The following is a 12,763-nucleotide window of genomic DNA, read 5'->3' on the forward strand; positions in this document are numbered from 1 at the left end:
TGCTTGTGTGAGTCTGTGTGAAACACAAGCAGTTTTAATAATATTCTCCAGAGGATAGTCTGTAAAAGAATATGATTTGACCCAAAGGCTGTCTCAGGATGGTGTGTGGTGTCTATGGTCTTTTCCTTCACACTGAGGTGTGAAGTTCTATTGCAGGGAATCATGCTGAGGTGAAGGCTGATTAGCTTTTAGCATAACGTTAGCCCACCAGTCCTCTTTCTCCTCCTCTGGCTCTAGACGCTCAGCAGACTGCAGCAATGGGGAGAATGTGTGCAGAGGTGGGTAGAGTAGCCAAAAATTGTACTCAAGTAAAAGTACTGTTACTTCAGAATAATATTACCTGAATAATATTACCTGAGTAAGAGTACAAAAGTACTTGGTGAAAAAACTACTCAAGTACTCAAGTAGATGTTACTATTGAGTAACATCTGATTTATTTATTGAGCATTCAATCAGACAAAATGACAGAGAGTAGAGAGAGTTTATCTCATCAATAAAATAAGAAAATAAATTAATTAAATTCATAAATAATAAAATAATACCTTAAAATAAAATAATCTTTAGGTAAATGCAAGTACCTCAATAAAAATAAAATCAATGAAATAATAAGAGTACATAAAAAAAATTTACAAAAATATTTACAAAATAACTTAAATTACAGCACAAGTAACACAAATTTCCAAACCTAAATCTACTTTTTCACCGGGCTCAGCAGGCAGAACTAGAACAAGACAGCCCATAAACTCTGTGCATGTGGCTCAGCATAAGGCAGAACAAGGCCATAAACTCTCAGAAACTGTGCGTTTGTGACAAAAAATGCAGAAAGAAACATTTTCACCAAAGAATCACTCAGTGATGTGACTATTAAGCTTCAACAGCAGTTGGCTCTCAGGGTTCCTGCCGTGAAGCTGTGATCGTTTAGCCGTGAACAGGAGTCCTGCATGACTGAAAAGTCTCTCACAGGCTGCAGATGCAGGAAGACCCGTGTTGACTTTGAGCGACAGCTTCTTGATGTGAGGAAAGGTGTGGAGTAGATCCATACCTGCAGTGGACAGACATGAAAGGTACCTCTCCAGCTCTCCTACTTGAGATTTTCCTGACTCCATGGATGCAAAGAAGTCATCTTCATCAGACTGGTTGCTGTTTGTACTGGTGACATCACCCAAGTCGGTGTCGAGGGGATTTCTGATGTAGTCGAGGCCTGTGGCAAGATAAATCATTTTCAAAATAATTACAGTGGGTCTGCACATTATTCTTTCTACTGTATAGGCTGTCAAATTGCTGATGCTTGACATTAAAAGCTACCTGAGCTATTGCCACCCTGTGGTTTGTCACTGACACACTAGTCCTAAATGACAGTAACATTATACAGATTTATATGTTAATTACACAAGTATATTTACCAGCATTTAAGATGTACTCCTCTGTGGTCCAGGATGTTCTGAATCTTGGTAGGAGTATTGCTGCTGCAATCAGCTCAGGGTCTTTCATGATGTCTCCAAAACGTTTCTGGATCCCTCTCTGCAGGGCGTGAACAAGAGGTGTACACATTTTGCAAGATGACTCTAGCCTCTTCAGCTTGTCCCGCAACTGGTACAGTGTTGGCAGCAGGAGGCCCACATGCACAGATGATTCCCCTTGGAGGATATTAAGGGCCATGGCAACAGGCTTCATCACAGCAGCATACTCGACCAAAAATCCCATTTCAGCTGGATTGAACCTATAAAAGATGTAATGACAAAAAATGACTTAAAGATATTTCTGGTGCAATGTATTTATTGTGCATTGTCAATGTTAAATACACAAATAAATAAAAATAAAATAAATTTGTTAAACTATTTCATTCAAATAATCCACAATTATTACATTATCATGCAAAGAAAACTAAGTTACTTGAGACAGTTAGATTCACCCATTAATCAGCAGGGCTCATTTATTTTTATTATTCTTTAGAAATAAAATAGAAGTTTTGTCAACTTACATCTTTATCTTTAATGCTGTGCAGACATTGCGAGTTGCTTGTTCTCCTTGCTCTCGGTGAATGCGCACAATCCTTTCAACAGAGAGGAACAGGGAGCTCCAACGTGTCTGATTGGGTCGGAGAAGCTGCAGCTTGCATTCACGTTCCATTGTTTCATGAGCCATGGTGGACCTGCCAGTTTTATTCCAAAGAGCGTGACATTTTGCAAAAGCAGACCTGGACAGCTTCTTGTACGTTTCGTTGGCAGCTCCTCCTGCAGCAGTGGCATCAACTGTGGATATAAGATTGAGGAGATGGCATGCACACTTTTGTTGCCTTGGAAGTTGGTACTCAAGGCCTGTGTTGTCATCCAGAATAGCAGACACATCTTGATACTCCACCTCTGCTACAAGCCAATGCAGCAAAGTGCCTCTCCAGTGAGGTATTGTCTATCCAGTGATAGGTGACACCTAAGTAGCTACGTTGTCTGGCAGACCAGCAGTCTGTTGTGGTTGCACCATAGTTCACAGCACTCAGCTTTTTGATGATTATACTCTTCTTGTGTTTTGCAGCTTCCTGTATTCTTTTGCATAACGTTTTCCTTGTCATTACTGTAAGAGGTTGCAAGGTTTCTATCATAGTCTTGAACGATGGCGTCTCAACCACAGAAAATGGTTGGTTAGCCTCACACACAAAATTTAGCACTAGCTTGTCAAGCGTTGCTTGTGTTACCCGCCGTGGGGCAGTGAAGGCTGTTAGTTTTGCATTTTTCACAGGAGTATCACTGAAAGAGGAGGACTTGCGTTTTCTGTGGGCCTCTAGTAATTCTGTGTACTTGGAGAGTTTGTTGGGGTGAATCCTCTGTGGATAAAAACATATCTCTGAGGCTACAGGCAGATCAAGCTCAGCACAGAGTAGACTCATGTAACCTAACAAGACCGAATTTAGGTCAAACTTACCGCAACATGTTTCCTCAATTTAGACGTTGAGTTTTTGAATGCTGAAATATCAGTTTGTTTTGGGAGACACAGAAGACAACGCATAATGTAACTGCAGTTTCTCACTGTTCGTAAACTAAACATACTTTCAATATGAGGCCAGGGGTGTTTCTCCTTGTCCTCGTCTGCATTGCCGACTGTTGATTGTGCCATTTTTTAGCTATCAAAAACACTCGACCGCAGTAGCCGCAAAACTAACCCGTTCCGCCGCTGAGATTGACTACGGTCACGTGACGAGGCTGCACAATGGCCTAGGGTTACGTTTCATTGGTTAAACACAGTCACGCGGTAGATCCTTGGGCGGAAGTCTCTCTCTGACAAAATAAAAGTAGAGATAGCTTAAAGCTTTATCCAGTACCTTTGATAAAAGTAACGAGCTCAGTGTAGCCTAATGTAGCGGAGTAAGAGTACTGTTTCTTCTTTATAGATCTACGCAAGTAAAAGTAAAAACTACATTGTTTTAAAACTACTCCTAGAAGTATTTTATTTTCAAAAACTTACTCAAGTAAATGTAACGGAGTAAATGTAACTCGTTACTACCCACCTCTGAATGTGTGTTATGGTTTTCAATTCAATACAATTCAATTCAGTTTCGATTTTTTCAGTTTATTTCGGTTACATACATCTTGTAAAATAAACAAAACTCATTTCACACAAATGTCACAGTCAATAACCGAAAAAGGAATAGGCTGACGCACAAAGCCTATTATTGCCTATCCTATACCATCCAAAGAATAACCCAGAATATCAACAGCAAAACAAAGAAAAAAAATAAGAAAAAAAAATACAAGAATTACATTACACCTACCACATTACACCTAAATTCTCCTTAACTGTTTTGCATTTTATTGACTCTCATTATAGGAATTAATTACTTTGCATTTTAAAGTTTTCTTAAACCTCAACAGGGAACTACATCATTTCAATTCATCTTTAAGTCCATTCCACAATTTGACACCCAAAACTGAAACACATCTATATTTTATTTTTAAACAGTCCTCTTAAATGATAATTTCCTTCTCTCAATTTAAATAAAGTCTGAATGGAAATAGGAACACTATTTTTCACCACCCGAAAAAGCACTTCAAGTGTCTGTAAATACACTAAATCCATAATTTTCAAAATAGAGGATCCTATAAACAATTGATTAGTTGGTTGTCGGTATCCAACTTTGTTTATTATTCTAATGGCTCTTTTCTGGAGTTTAATAATTGGGTCTATATTTGTTTTATACCAATTTCCCCATACTAAAGCACAATATGACATGTAAAGCAGAACAAGTGAAGAATACAGTACATGCAGACATTTCTTATTTAACAAATCTCTTACTTTATAAAGAACAGCAACTGATTTAGATAATTTATGTTTGATATAATCTATATGTGGCTTCCAACAGTTTATGATCTGTAATCACTCCCAGAAACTTAGTTTCATTTACCCTTTCAATTTCAACACCACAGGTTACTCCTTTCATCTGTGATTCAATATCATTAATTTTTACATGTTGAAATCTGTTGCTTAAATAACTTTTTAACCAACATTGTGCAACACCTCTTATACCATATTGTTCACATTTCTGCAGAAGTAGGGAGTGATCGATAGTATCAAATGCTTTACTTAAATCAATAAACACACCCACAGCATGCTCTTTCTTATCTACTGCTGTAGATATATGTTCTACAAATTCCATCAATGCTAGAGATGTAGATCGATTACTCCTAAAACCGTACTGATGGTCATTTAGTAGCTGATATTTGTCAATAAATAAGAGTTTTTCCAGTATTTTAGAAAATTGAGGTAGCAATGAAACAGGTCTGTAATTTGATACAGTGTGCTTATCACCATTTTTATAAATTGGAATCACTTTAGCTATTTTCATTTTATCGGGAAAAGTACCTGTTAAAAAGGATTTGTTACATATGAAGGTAAATGGTTCAATGACACAATTAATTATTTCTTTTATGAGTGGCATATCAATCGTATTACAATCAGTAGATGTTTTATTCTTAAACTTTTGAACTATTTCTAACACGTCACTTGAACAAACCCCTCCAAGAAACATAGAGTTATAATTATTAATTACTAACAAATTACTCTTTGTTAGCCATGGTTTCCCCTTTTTCATGTCATAGTTTCATGGATTGTCCTATTTCTTTAAGGGGACAGTGTCGATCATAGAATGTCAAAAATGTATCTAAAAATGCATTATATGAGTCATTTATGTCCTCTACATAAACTTCCTTCCAATGATGATTTATAAGTTCTTCTTTCAAAGCTTTAATTGCTTCTGGCGATTTTAATCCAACTAAATTACAAATCTGCCTTTTCGTTCTTGTCTTTAGCTTATTCATTTCTAATACTGCGAAAACTGGTAAATGATCACTTACATCAGTCACAAAGAGTCCACTTTTTATCTTCCCATTAGTTATATTTACAAAAATATTATCAATTAATGTTGCACTGTCCGTGGTTATTCTGCTAGGCTTTAAAATGAATGGATAGAAACTCAAACTGAACATAGTATAAACAAATTCTGCAGTTTTCATATGATCACTTGATTTCAACAAGTCAATATTAAAGTCAGCACAAACCAACATCACCTTGTTATTATGTTTTTCGTATAACTCAGAAATCTTCTCATTAAAAATTGATCAGTACAGGATCCAGCAGTTCTATAAATACAACTAATTAATATTTTCTTAAATCTTTCCACCTTAATTTCAATGGTTAGACATTCCATCAAATACCAGCTGTCATATTACCAATAACCTTACATTTAAAATCAGACATCACAAACAGGGCAACAACCCCTCCCCTTTTGTTGGCCCTGTTCTGTACAAACATTTCATAGCCCTCTAATCCATTCTGCAATTCTTTATCATCACTCAGCCAAGTCTCTGAAACTGCTACTACACACAATTTTTGCTGAAGCTGCTGAAGATAATCTTTTATTTTGAAGAAGTTACTATAAAGACTCCTACTATTAAAGTGGATCAGTGAAAAACACTTAAATTCAAAACTAAACTTATCTTCAGAATAATACTCACAGTTCATATTTATATTCTGGTAGAAGTGGGTTTCTGGATCAATGTCATTTTCTAACTCATATGATTTGTGCTCTTGAAAATCAAAAGCAGAAAATTCTGTGTATTCACACATTCGCTTATAACAAAATTATCACCTACTGAAAATATTTGTTCTCATTTATCTCAACAACAAAAACAAAACAACAAAAGAAAAACCCAACAATAACAACATTATGTTTTCTACTCACAAAGCGAATGACAATGTTTGTTCTTTTGCTTTGGTTTTTTGATATGGTGTAACAACCAGCTATATTTTTACTTGCTAAAGAGATGTTTTTGTTTTTAAAAATCTTCTTGTCTTTTTCTTTGATCACAGCGTTCCGTTGTCACACTTCCTCAATTAAATCCAGTAGACCCATCTGTTGTTACACCACCTTGCTTAGTTCCTCTGACATAAAGCTCAGAGACTTTTTCACTTCCTCCATATCTTCTGCCAGTTTCTTAGTTGCCATTTCTTTAAATAATTATAGAAAAATGAGGGAAAAAAGAAGAAGAAGAAAAAAAGATCTTGCTGAGATTCCAGGTAATCCAGTAATGCTGGTTGCCAAGCACATGTCATGAAAAGTGCTCAATACTTCAAAATAGCGGAAAATGCTGCTTCAAGTTTAAACTTCACTTTCTTGTTAAAAAACTTCACAGAGAGCTTAGATGTCAGACTCTTTTCATGATAATTGAGGGATTGTTCAAGCTGACTAGCACAGTGTGTCTAACCAGCAGTCATCTTGATTCCCATGGTAGAGAATAGTGTGTGTTTGTGTGGAAGCCACGTGAGAAACTCTTCAACTCACGACTACTAACGTTACTGTGAGGCCCAATACGTTAGCGGCAGCTGTCTGTTCCTGTGATAAACATTGGTTATTAAAGTGAAGATGCTATAGCCTGTTTAGTGTTTTTAACGGTTTAATAACTTGAAACAAGGTCGCTGATAATATTGATGGGGAACTAGTCAGTGATAATAGTGTGAAAAGTGTGTGTGTGTGTGTGAGAGTGAGAGAGAGAGAGAGAGTAAAATTCTGGGGGTAAAATTCTGTAGAGTAAAATTCTTGAGGGGATGGCTAGAGAATAGGGTGTGTGTAGGCCACATGAGAAGCTGCAGAAAATGACAGCAAAGCACCGTCTGAGAGAAAACTGTTTGGGCAGTAATGGTCAAGTCAAGTAGGTTTATTGTTTCAGCCATATACAGTGAGACGAAACAGTGTTTCACCAGGAATAATTGGTGAGATACACAACTGTTAAAACACATTAGAGACAAGACAGATACAGTATAGTGCACACACACTATTTCGAACCACATACACACACATTGCGCACACACACACAATCATTGGGATCACACATTTCTTGCGCACACATGCACACTGACACACACACACACACACACTCTAGGACACACATGTACATACACATTTACATAATGTGCAGAAACAACCGTGACATAAAGCAAACAACAACAGTGACATAAGAAAACAATGCTAGACACAGAGCACTGGCAGACAGCAGTTATGGTTGTTTATTAAAAAGTATATATTTGATATATTAGCAGCAAGAAAAAGTGCAGAGTGCTAGTTTGCATTATACGTTGCCAAAAAAGTTAATATTACAGGTTTATTATATTGCACTATAGGTTGTTTAACAGTCTGACTGCCTGGGGAAAGAAGCTCTTCACCATTCTGGAGGTGGGGGCAGTGATACTGCAGAACCTTCTGCCTGATGGTAGTAAGGTGAAGAGTCCATGGGAGGGATGGGTAATGCCCTTGACATTGTTCTTGGCTTTGTGCAGGCAGCGGTGTTGTAGATGTCTGAGAGGGGGGCAGAGAGGCTCCCGTGATCTTTTCGGCCGTCCTCACAATCTGCTGCAGGGCCTTACAGTCTGCAGCAGTGCAATTACCAAACCATGCTGTGATGGTCTGTAGAATGTTGTCAGGATGGAGGTTGGGAAGTGGGCTTCTCGCAGCCTCCTCAGAAAGTACAGACGCTGCTGGGCTTTCTTTGCAATGTGTTTGGTGTTTTGTGTCCATGTGAGGTCGTCTGTTACGTGCACGTCCAGAAACTTTGTACTCTGGACAATCTCCACTGGCAGGTTGTTGATGCACAGTGGACCGTGTCTGTGTGGGGTCCGTCCGTCTGAAGTCAATGACCAGTTCTTTAGTTTTGCCCATGTTGAGGGACAGGTTGTTGTCGCTGAGCGGTGTCACCTCCTCTCTGTACAGGGCCTCATTGCCTCCGCTGATCAAACCCACCATGCTTGTGTCATCAGCAAACTTGATGATGAGGTTGGAGCTGTGCGTTGCCACACAGTCATGTGTGAGGAGAGTGAACAGCAGCGGACCAGCTGTTTAACTACCAAGTTATTTAACTTTACCTTTTACCTCTCTGTTTAGACTGGGACCAAATGTTATCTTTTTTTTTTTCAGAGTAAAATTTTCCAGTCACCTCTCTCATCACCTGTACCTTACCACCCGGCTTCTGTACCTAAGCCTTAATGTCCCCTGGCATGATAACAAACCATTACTGCCACCCTGTGGTCTAATGTGTAATACCACCTGATCATTGCAGCGCTCACAAAGACTGTCAGTCCATTATAATTCCTGAGCGTCCTGAGCGCGCAGACTGTGCGGGCTATTTCACTCTCTGTTCAGCATGATGCTGCAACACATGCATTTAAACTCATCCGAACAAACTGGTGCACACAAAGTCTGTGTGTGCACTCATTGTACCCAGTCTCTTAATGACAGATCGAGCCTGTCAGGTTTTCTAATCTTACGTGTAGATCTTCTCAATACAGATTCACTTGGAGTGTGTGTCTCTGGACCTGTGGGAGGTGTTTAGTCTTGTCTTGCCTTATGCTGCGTCCCGCAGTGTTTGCAGCTGAACATTCCTCCGTCCGTCCGCTGCACCGTCCTCATCTGTGCGCCGGCCGCGATCTGGCTGAACGTCCTCACACCCATCTGGAACAGATCACTCGCCTGGCAAATCTTAATAGCACCTTCCAGAGTCAACTCCGTTTCTCTCAGTAGTGTTTCTCTGACCTTTTTAATCCTCCACGCCTATAAGTACATCATTAACTTGCAATTTTAATTCTTTCAGGTTCGTACCACCAATCTCATTGCCCGTACCCCACCAACCCGGCTTCCGTACCTGAACCTTAATGTCCACTGGCATGATAACAAGCCATTACTGCCACCCTGTAGTCTAATGTGTAATACCACCTTATCATTACAGTCCATTGTAATTCCTGAGCGTCCTGAGCGCGCAGACTGTGCGGGCTTCCATTAAGCTCCGGACATGAATAAAAGATGTTTGGCTCGTTGATGTTGACCTGACAACCCTGGCTGTCACGTTCGATCTAATCTGTCCAAGACTTGTACACATTGTAATGTTTCTAATACACTGAAGAAACTGGGTCTCCATTAACATCCATATTTATTATTGACTGCAGCAGAGGTAGGTAAAACATTAACATACAGCGGCAGTTATCTTCTGCTTCTACCCGTGAACCCGACTGTGTAACCAAAACAATAAGTGCAGCTTACAGGCAGTAACACTACTCACCACTGCCCTCTTGTGGGTGGGAGTATTAACAGCTCTTATCACAACACACGTGTGTCGTTGTGACGTCACAAAGTTTAATTTATTGCCTTTGATGTCCCTTCTTAGGTTGTGACGTCACAACGTTATGACGGCATCGTGTGGCATCAAAGGTTGTTGTAAATCGTTACAAATACACCTTAAAACCTGCATTTAGCCACTTAGAGTGACATCAAGACAACAGAAAAGCAAGCCAGAAGAATCGACTAGCAGAATCGTTAAACGCTAGACTACCGTACTCAAAACCACAATCAGAGCCACAATGTCACAATCTATACAAACTCAATCCGAACTTATCAGGGCGGTGATCACACTAGAGGATCTTCAGCCTCTGGTAAAGAAATATATTCAGCAATTTGGTAACAGTGAGCGCGACATGATAGCCATTGGGTTAATACAAGAGCACTCACTAGCTGTCATGGCTGAAATGCTAACTAATCTGGTGCACAGCTGTGTCAAATGTTTATTGACAAAACTCATGGCTTTGTCTAAAGAAGAGTTTTTCACACTTACTCCAGATTGTGTTAGAAACGCATTGGTAAACTCACATCTTGCAGACTCCCTCTCTGTAAGTTTTGCTGGTGCTTTTAAAATCTCACATAGACATTTTGAGAAGCCTGAAAATCTAGCAAAACTTATTGAGTCAGAAGTGTCAAGGAAACTGAGCTGTCTTCTATACATTGTTTCCACAACCCAGGATTTACCACCAGATCCTGTGATTTTTGTGAGCGGCAGTATATCCACTCCACACCTCCGTGAAATGGTTACTGAAGCTTTCAGATATCTGAAACAATTTTTTGGTTGGAATAATTTTTTTTATCTGCAAACGTGCTTAACCTCTGTGCAGTCTGCCAGAAAAACACACTCTGTTTCCCCTGAAGCTGTGGCTGCTGTTCTCATGAAATGGTCCCATGGAACATCAGACATGGCAGAGGCCCATGCTGCTGCATTTAACATCACAGGCCTCATTCAGGAGTTACAAATTTCGTTGCCTGAAAGAGAGAGACTTCCAAGACTTTCTTTTAATGCAATGTTATTTGTTAACCACTTGGAAAAGTATTTCTCTCAATTTTCCATGTCTACAAAAACCCTCACCACTGCCCAAAAGAAAGAACATTTTATCAGGTTTGTCACAGAAAAATTTGATGAAATGATGGCAAAGCTGGAGAGTGAGTTTTCAAAAAAAGACTCAGAGTTCCTGGTGAGTCTGGCACAGGATTCAGGGTCAAATATACGTGCACCTGACACTGCCACTCCGAAAACGTTTATAACAAAGATCACTCAGAAAGTACTGGTGAGGTCGTTTACTACCAACATCACAACTGAGTTCAATTCCTTTATTAATATATTGCTTGAACAGTTGGAGAATCCTCTGGAATACACTGGTATAGATCACAAGCTCAAACAGTATTCACAGAGACTTGTCAGAAGCATATACGATCATATGAGGGCTACTTCCAAATATCAGATGCCCCAGGTTCCATTGTACACATGTCTCTCTGACTCTATCATCTCGGCACACGTGAGGATGGTGGATGGCACTGACCAACACTTTTCTCATGAAGTACTGTATGTCATGATAGAGGATGCAGTGGCAAAGTTCATGACACTGGGGAGTCTGTGGATGAAAGAAAAGCTATCATTAACAGCAGGTCAAAGTGAGCAAGTCTTTGGTGCACTAGTTGACATCACAGACTTGATCATAGAGACGCTGACCGGACCAGAGAAAAACCCCACAGTGGTGGGTGCTTCAGGTGACAAAACTTCCAACAATCCGTCCTCTTCTCCATCAGAGGACGGGGCCGACAACCTCATCACTACTCTTATCATGAAGATTTTCCTCAAATCCCTGGAGAATAGCAAAGGGTTTTTTCACAAAATACATCTCAGTAGAATCAATCAACTGTCAAAGGATGTACTGGACGAGATTAACATCTATGACTTTAAGGTCAGAAAAATCAAGAAGAACATGAAGAAAATTATCAAGGCTGTGATGAAAGACCTTGACAAGGAGTTTGGCTCTCTAGAGAAACCACTAGAGGGTGCAATGGCATCAAAATACACAGCTTTAGAAGATGCTGTTGTGAAGTATCTAAAAATCCATCTGAGTGCCCTTCTTGCCCCAAAGAAGAAGTCCCCCGCTGCCAGGTTTTTCTTAGCTTTAACAAAACCCTTCCGGTGCTGCATCGAGAGCTGCTGTGAAGAATAATTACCCCTCCATTAGCTCCAACCCTTAAACCATGTCTCGGGCTTCAAATTGGCATTTAAAGACATGAACCACCCTGCCCCAAACACACCCCATACCCCATACCCCACCCTAACACTCCCTCCCCCATCACCATGGGTTTACTCCGGGTGCTCCGGCCCCCCCCCCAAAAAAAGACACACCCCATACCCCACCCCAACACTCCCTTCCCCATTACTGTGGGTTTACTCCGGGTGCTCCGGTTTCCCCACATTTCCCCTTCAATAAAAACTTAAAAATATATATATATATTTTAGTTATGTTTTTTTCCTCTAAACTCAGGTTGATTGTGATTAAAAGAAGTGCATGTTTAATTTTCAACATAGTACAAGATGATGGACAACACACACTGTGTTCCAATAAAGCTTCTGAAAAACTGTTGAGAAAGTGTTAATGGATAAAATCACCAGGCAAATATGTGTTTTTGGTTAATCTTGTGAGTTACACATGACAATGATAAATAACATAATTAGAACTGAGAGATGGGCTGTGAACTGCAGCACAGAGGCCTAATTGTCATGAGACGACCTCCCACAACTGTGCACAGTGTGGAGTGGAGACCACCTTCTACTCTGAGTCTGTCAATCAGCAGTAAAACGCCACTAAATGAACACAGTGAGGTTTACAATGCAAGCAATCACTCATTCAGTCAGTGAGTTCATCCCGACTTCATAATCTGATGACATTAAGGTTGAAGAAACACGGTTGATGCTTCATCTCCCCTGATAGGATTAATATACTGATTCCTTTAGAACAATTATTTATTTCATTTCAGATCTGAGCACTTTAGGAAATGTGTTCTTCACTATTTGTTGCTTTTTATTTGTCCATTGCAGCTAACACCCAACATCTGTGACGACTGTACTTAATGCTTGTGTGAGTCTGT

At 39.6% G+C, this 12,763-nt stretch overlaps 2 protein-coding genes across 4 annotated transcripts in view; one reads left to right on the plus strand and one right to left on the minus strand.

Moving 5' to 3' along the window:
• LOC121185099 (protein crumbs homolog 1-like) overlaps positions 1-12,763 on the plus strand; it is a 55,564-nt gene that overhangs the window by 10,587 nt on the left and 32,214 nt on the right. The window lies entirely within an intron of this gene.
• LOC121185100 lies at positions 401-3,155 on the minus strand. Of its 3 annotated transcripts, none has more exons than XM_041043088.1 (4): positions 2,920-3,155; positions 1,982-2,252; positions 1,404-1,720; positions 401-1,201 (listed from the first exon to the last, which is right to left on the minus strand). In XM_041043088.1, exons 2-4 carry the CDS (start codon positions 2,143-2,145, stop codon positions 846-848), a joined length of 837 nt encoding a protein of 278 aa, XP_040899022.1. In that variant the 5' UTR covers positions 2,146-2,252; positions 2,920-3,155; the 3' UTR covers positions 401-845. The 3 variants fall into 3 exon arrangements, with proteins under 3 accessions (XP_040899022.1, XP_040899021.1, XP_040899020.1); XM_041043087.1 differs by having other exon boundaries at positions 1,982-2,821; XM_041043086.1 differs by having other exon boundaries at positions 3,045-3,148.

This window comes from Toxotes jaculatrix, chromosome 7 (assembly GCF_017976425.1).
Source record: "Toxotes jaculatrix isolate fToxJac2 chromosome 7, fToxJac2.pri, whole genome shotgun sequence".
NCBI classification, from domain to species: domain Eukaryota; kingdom Metazoa; phylum Chordata; class Actinopteri; family Toxotidae; genus Toxotes; species Toxotes jaculatrix.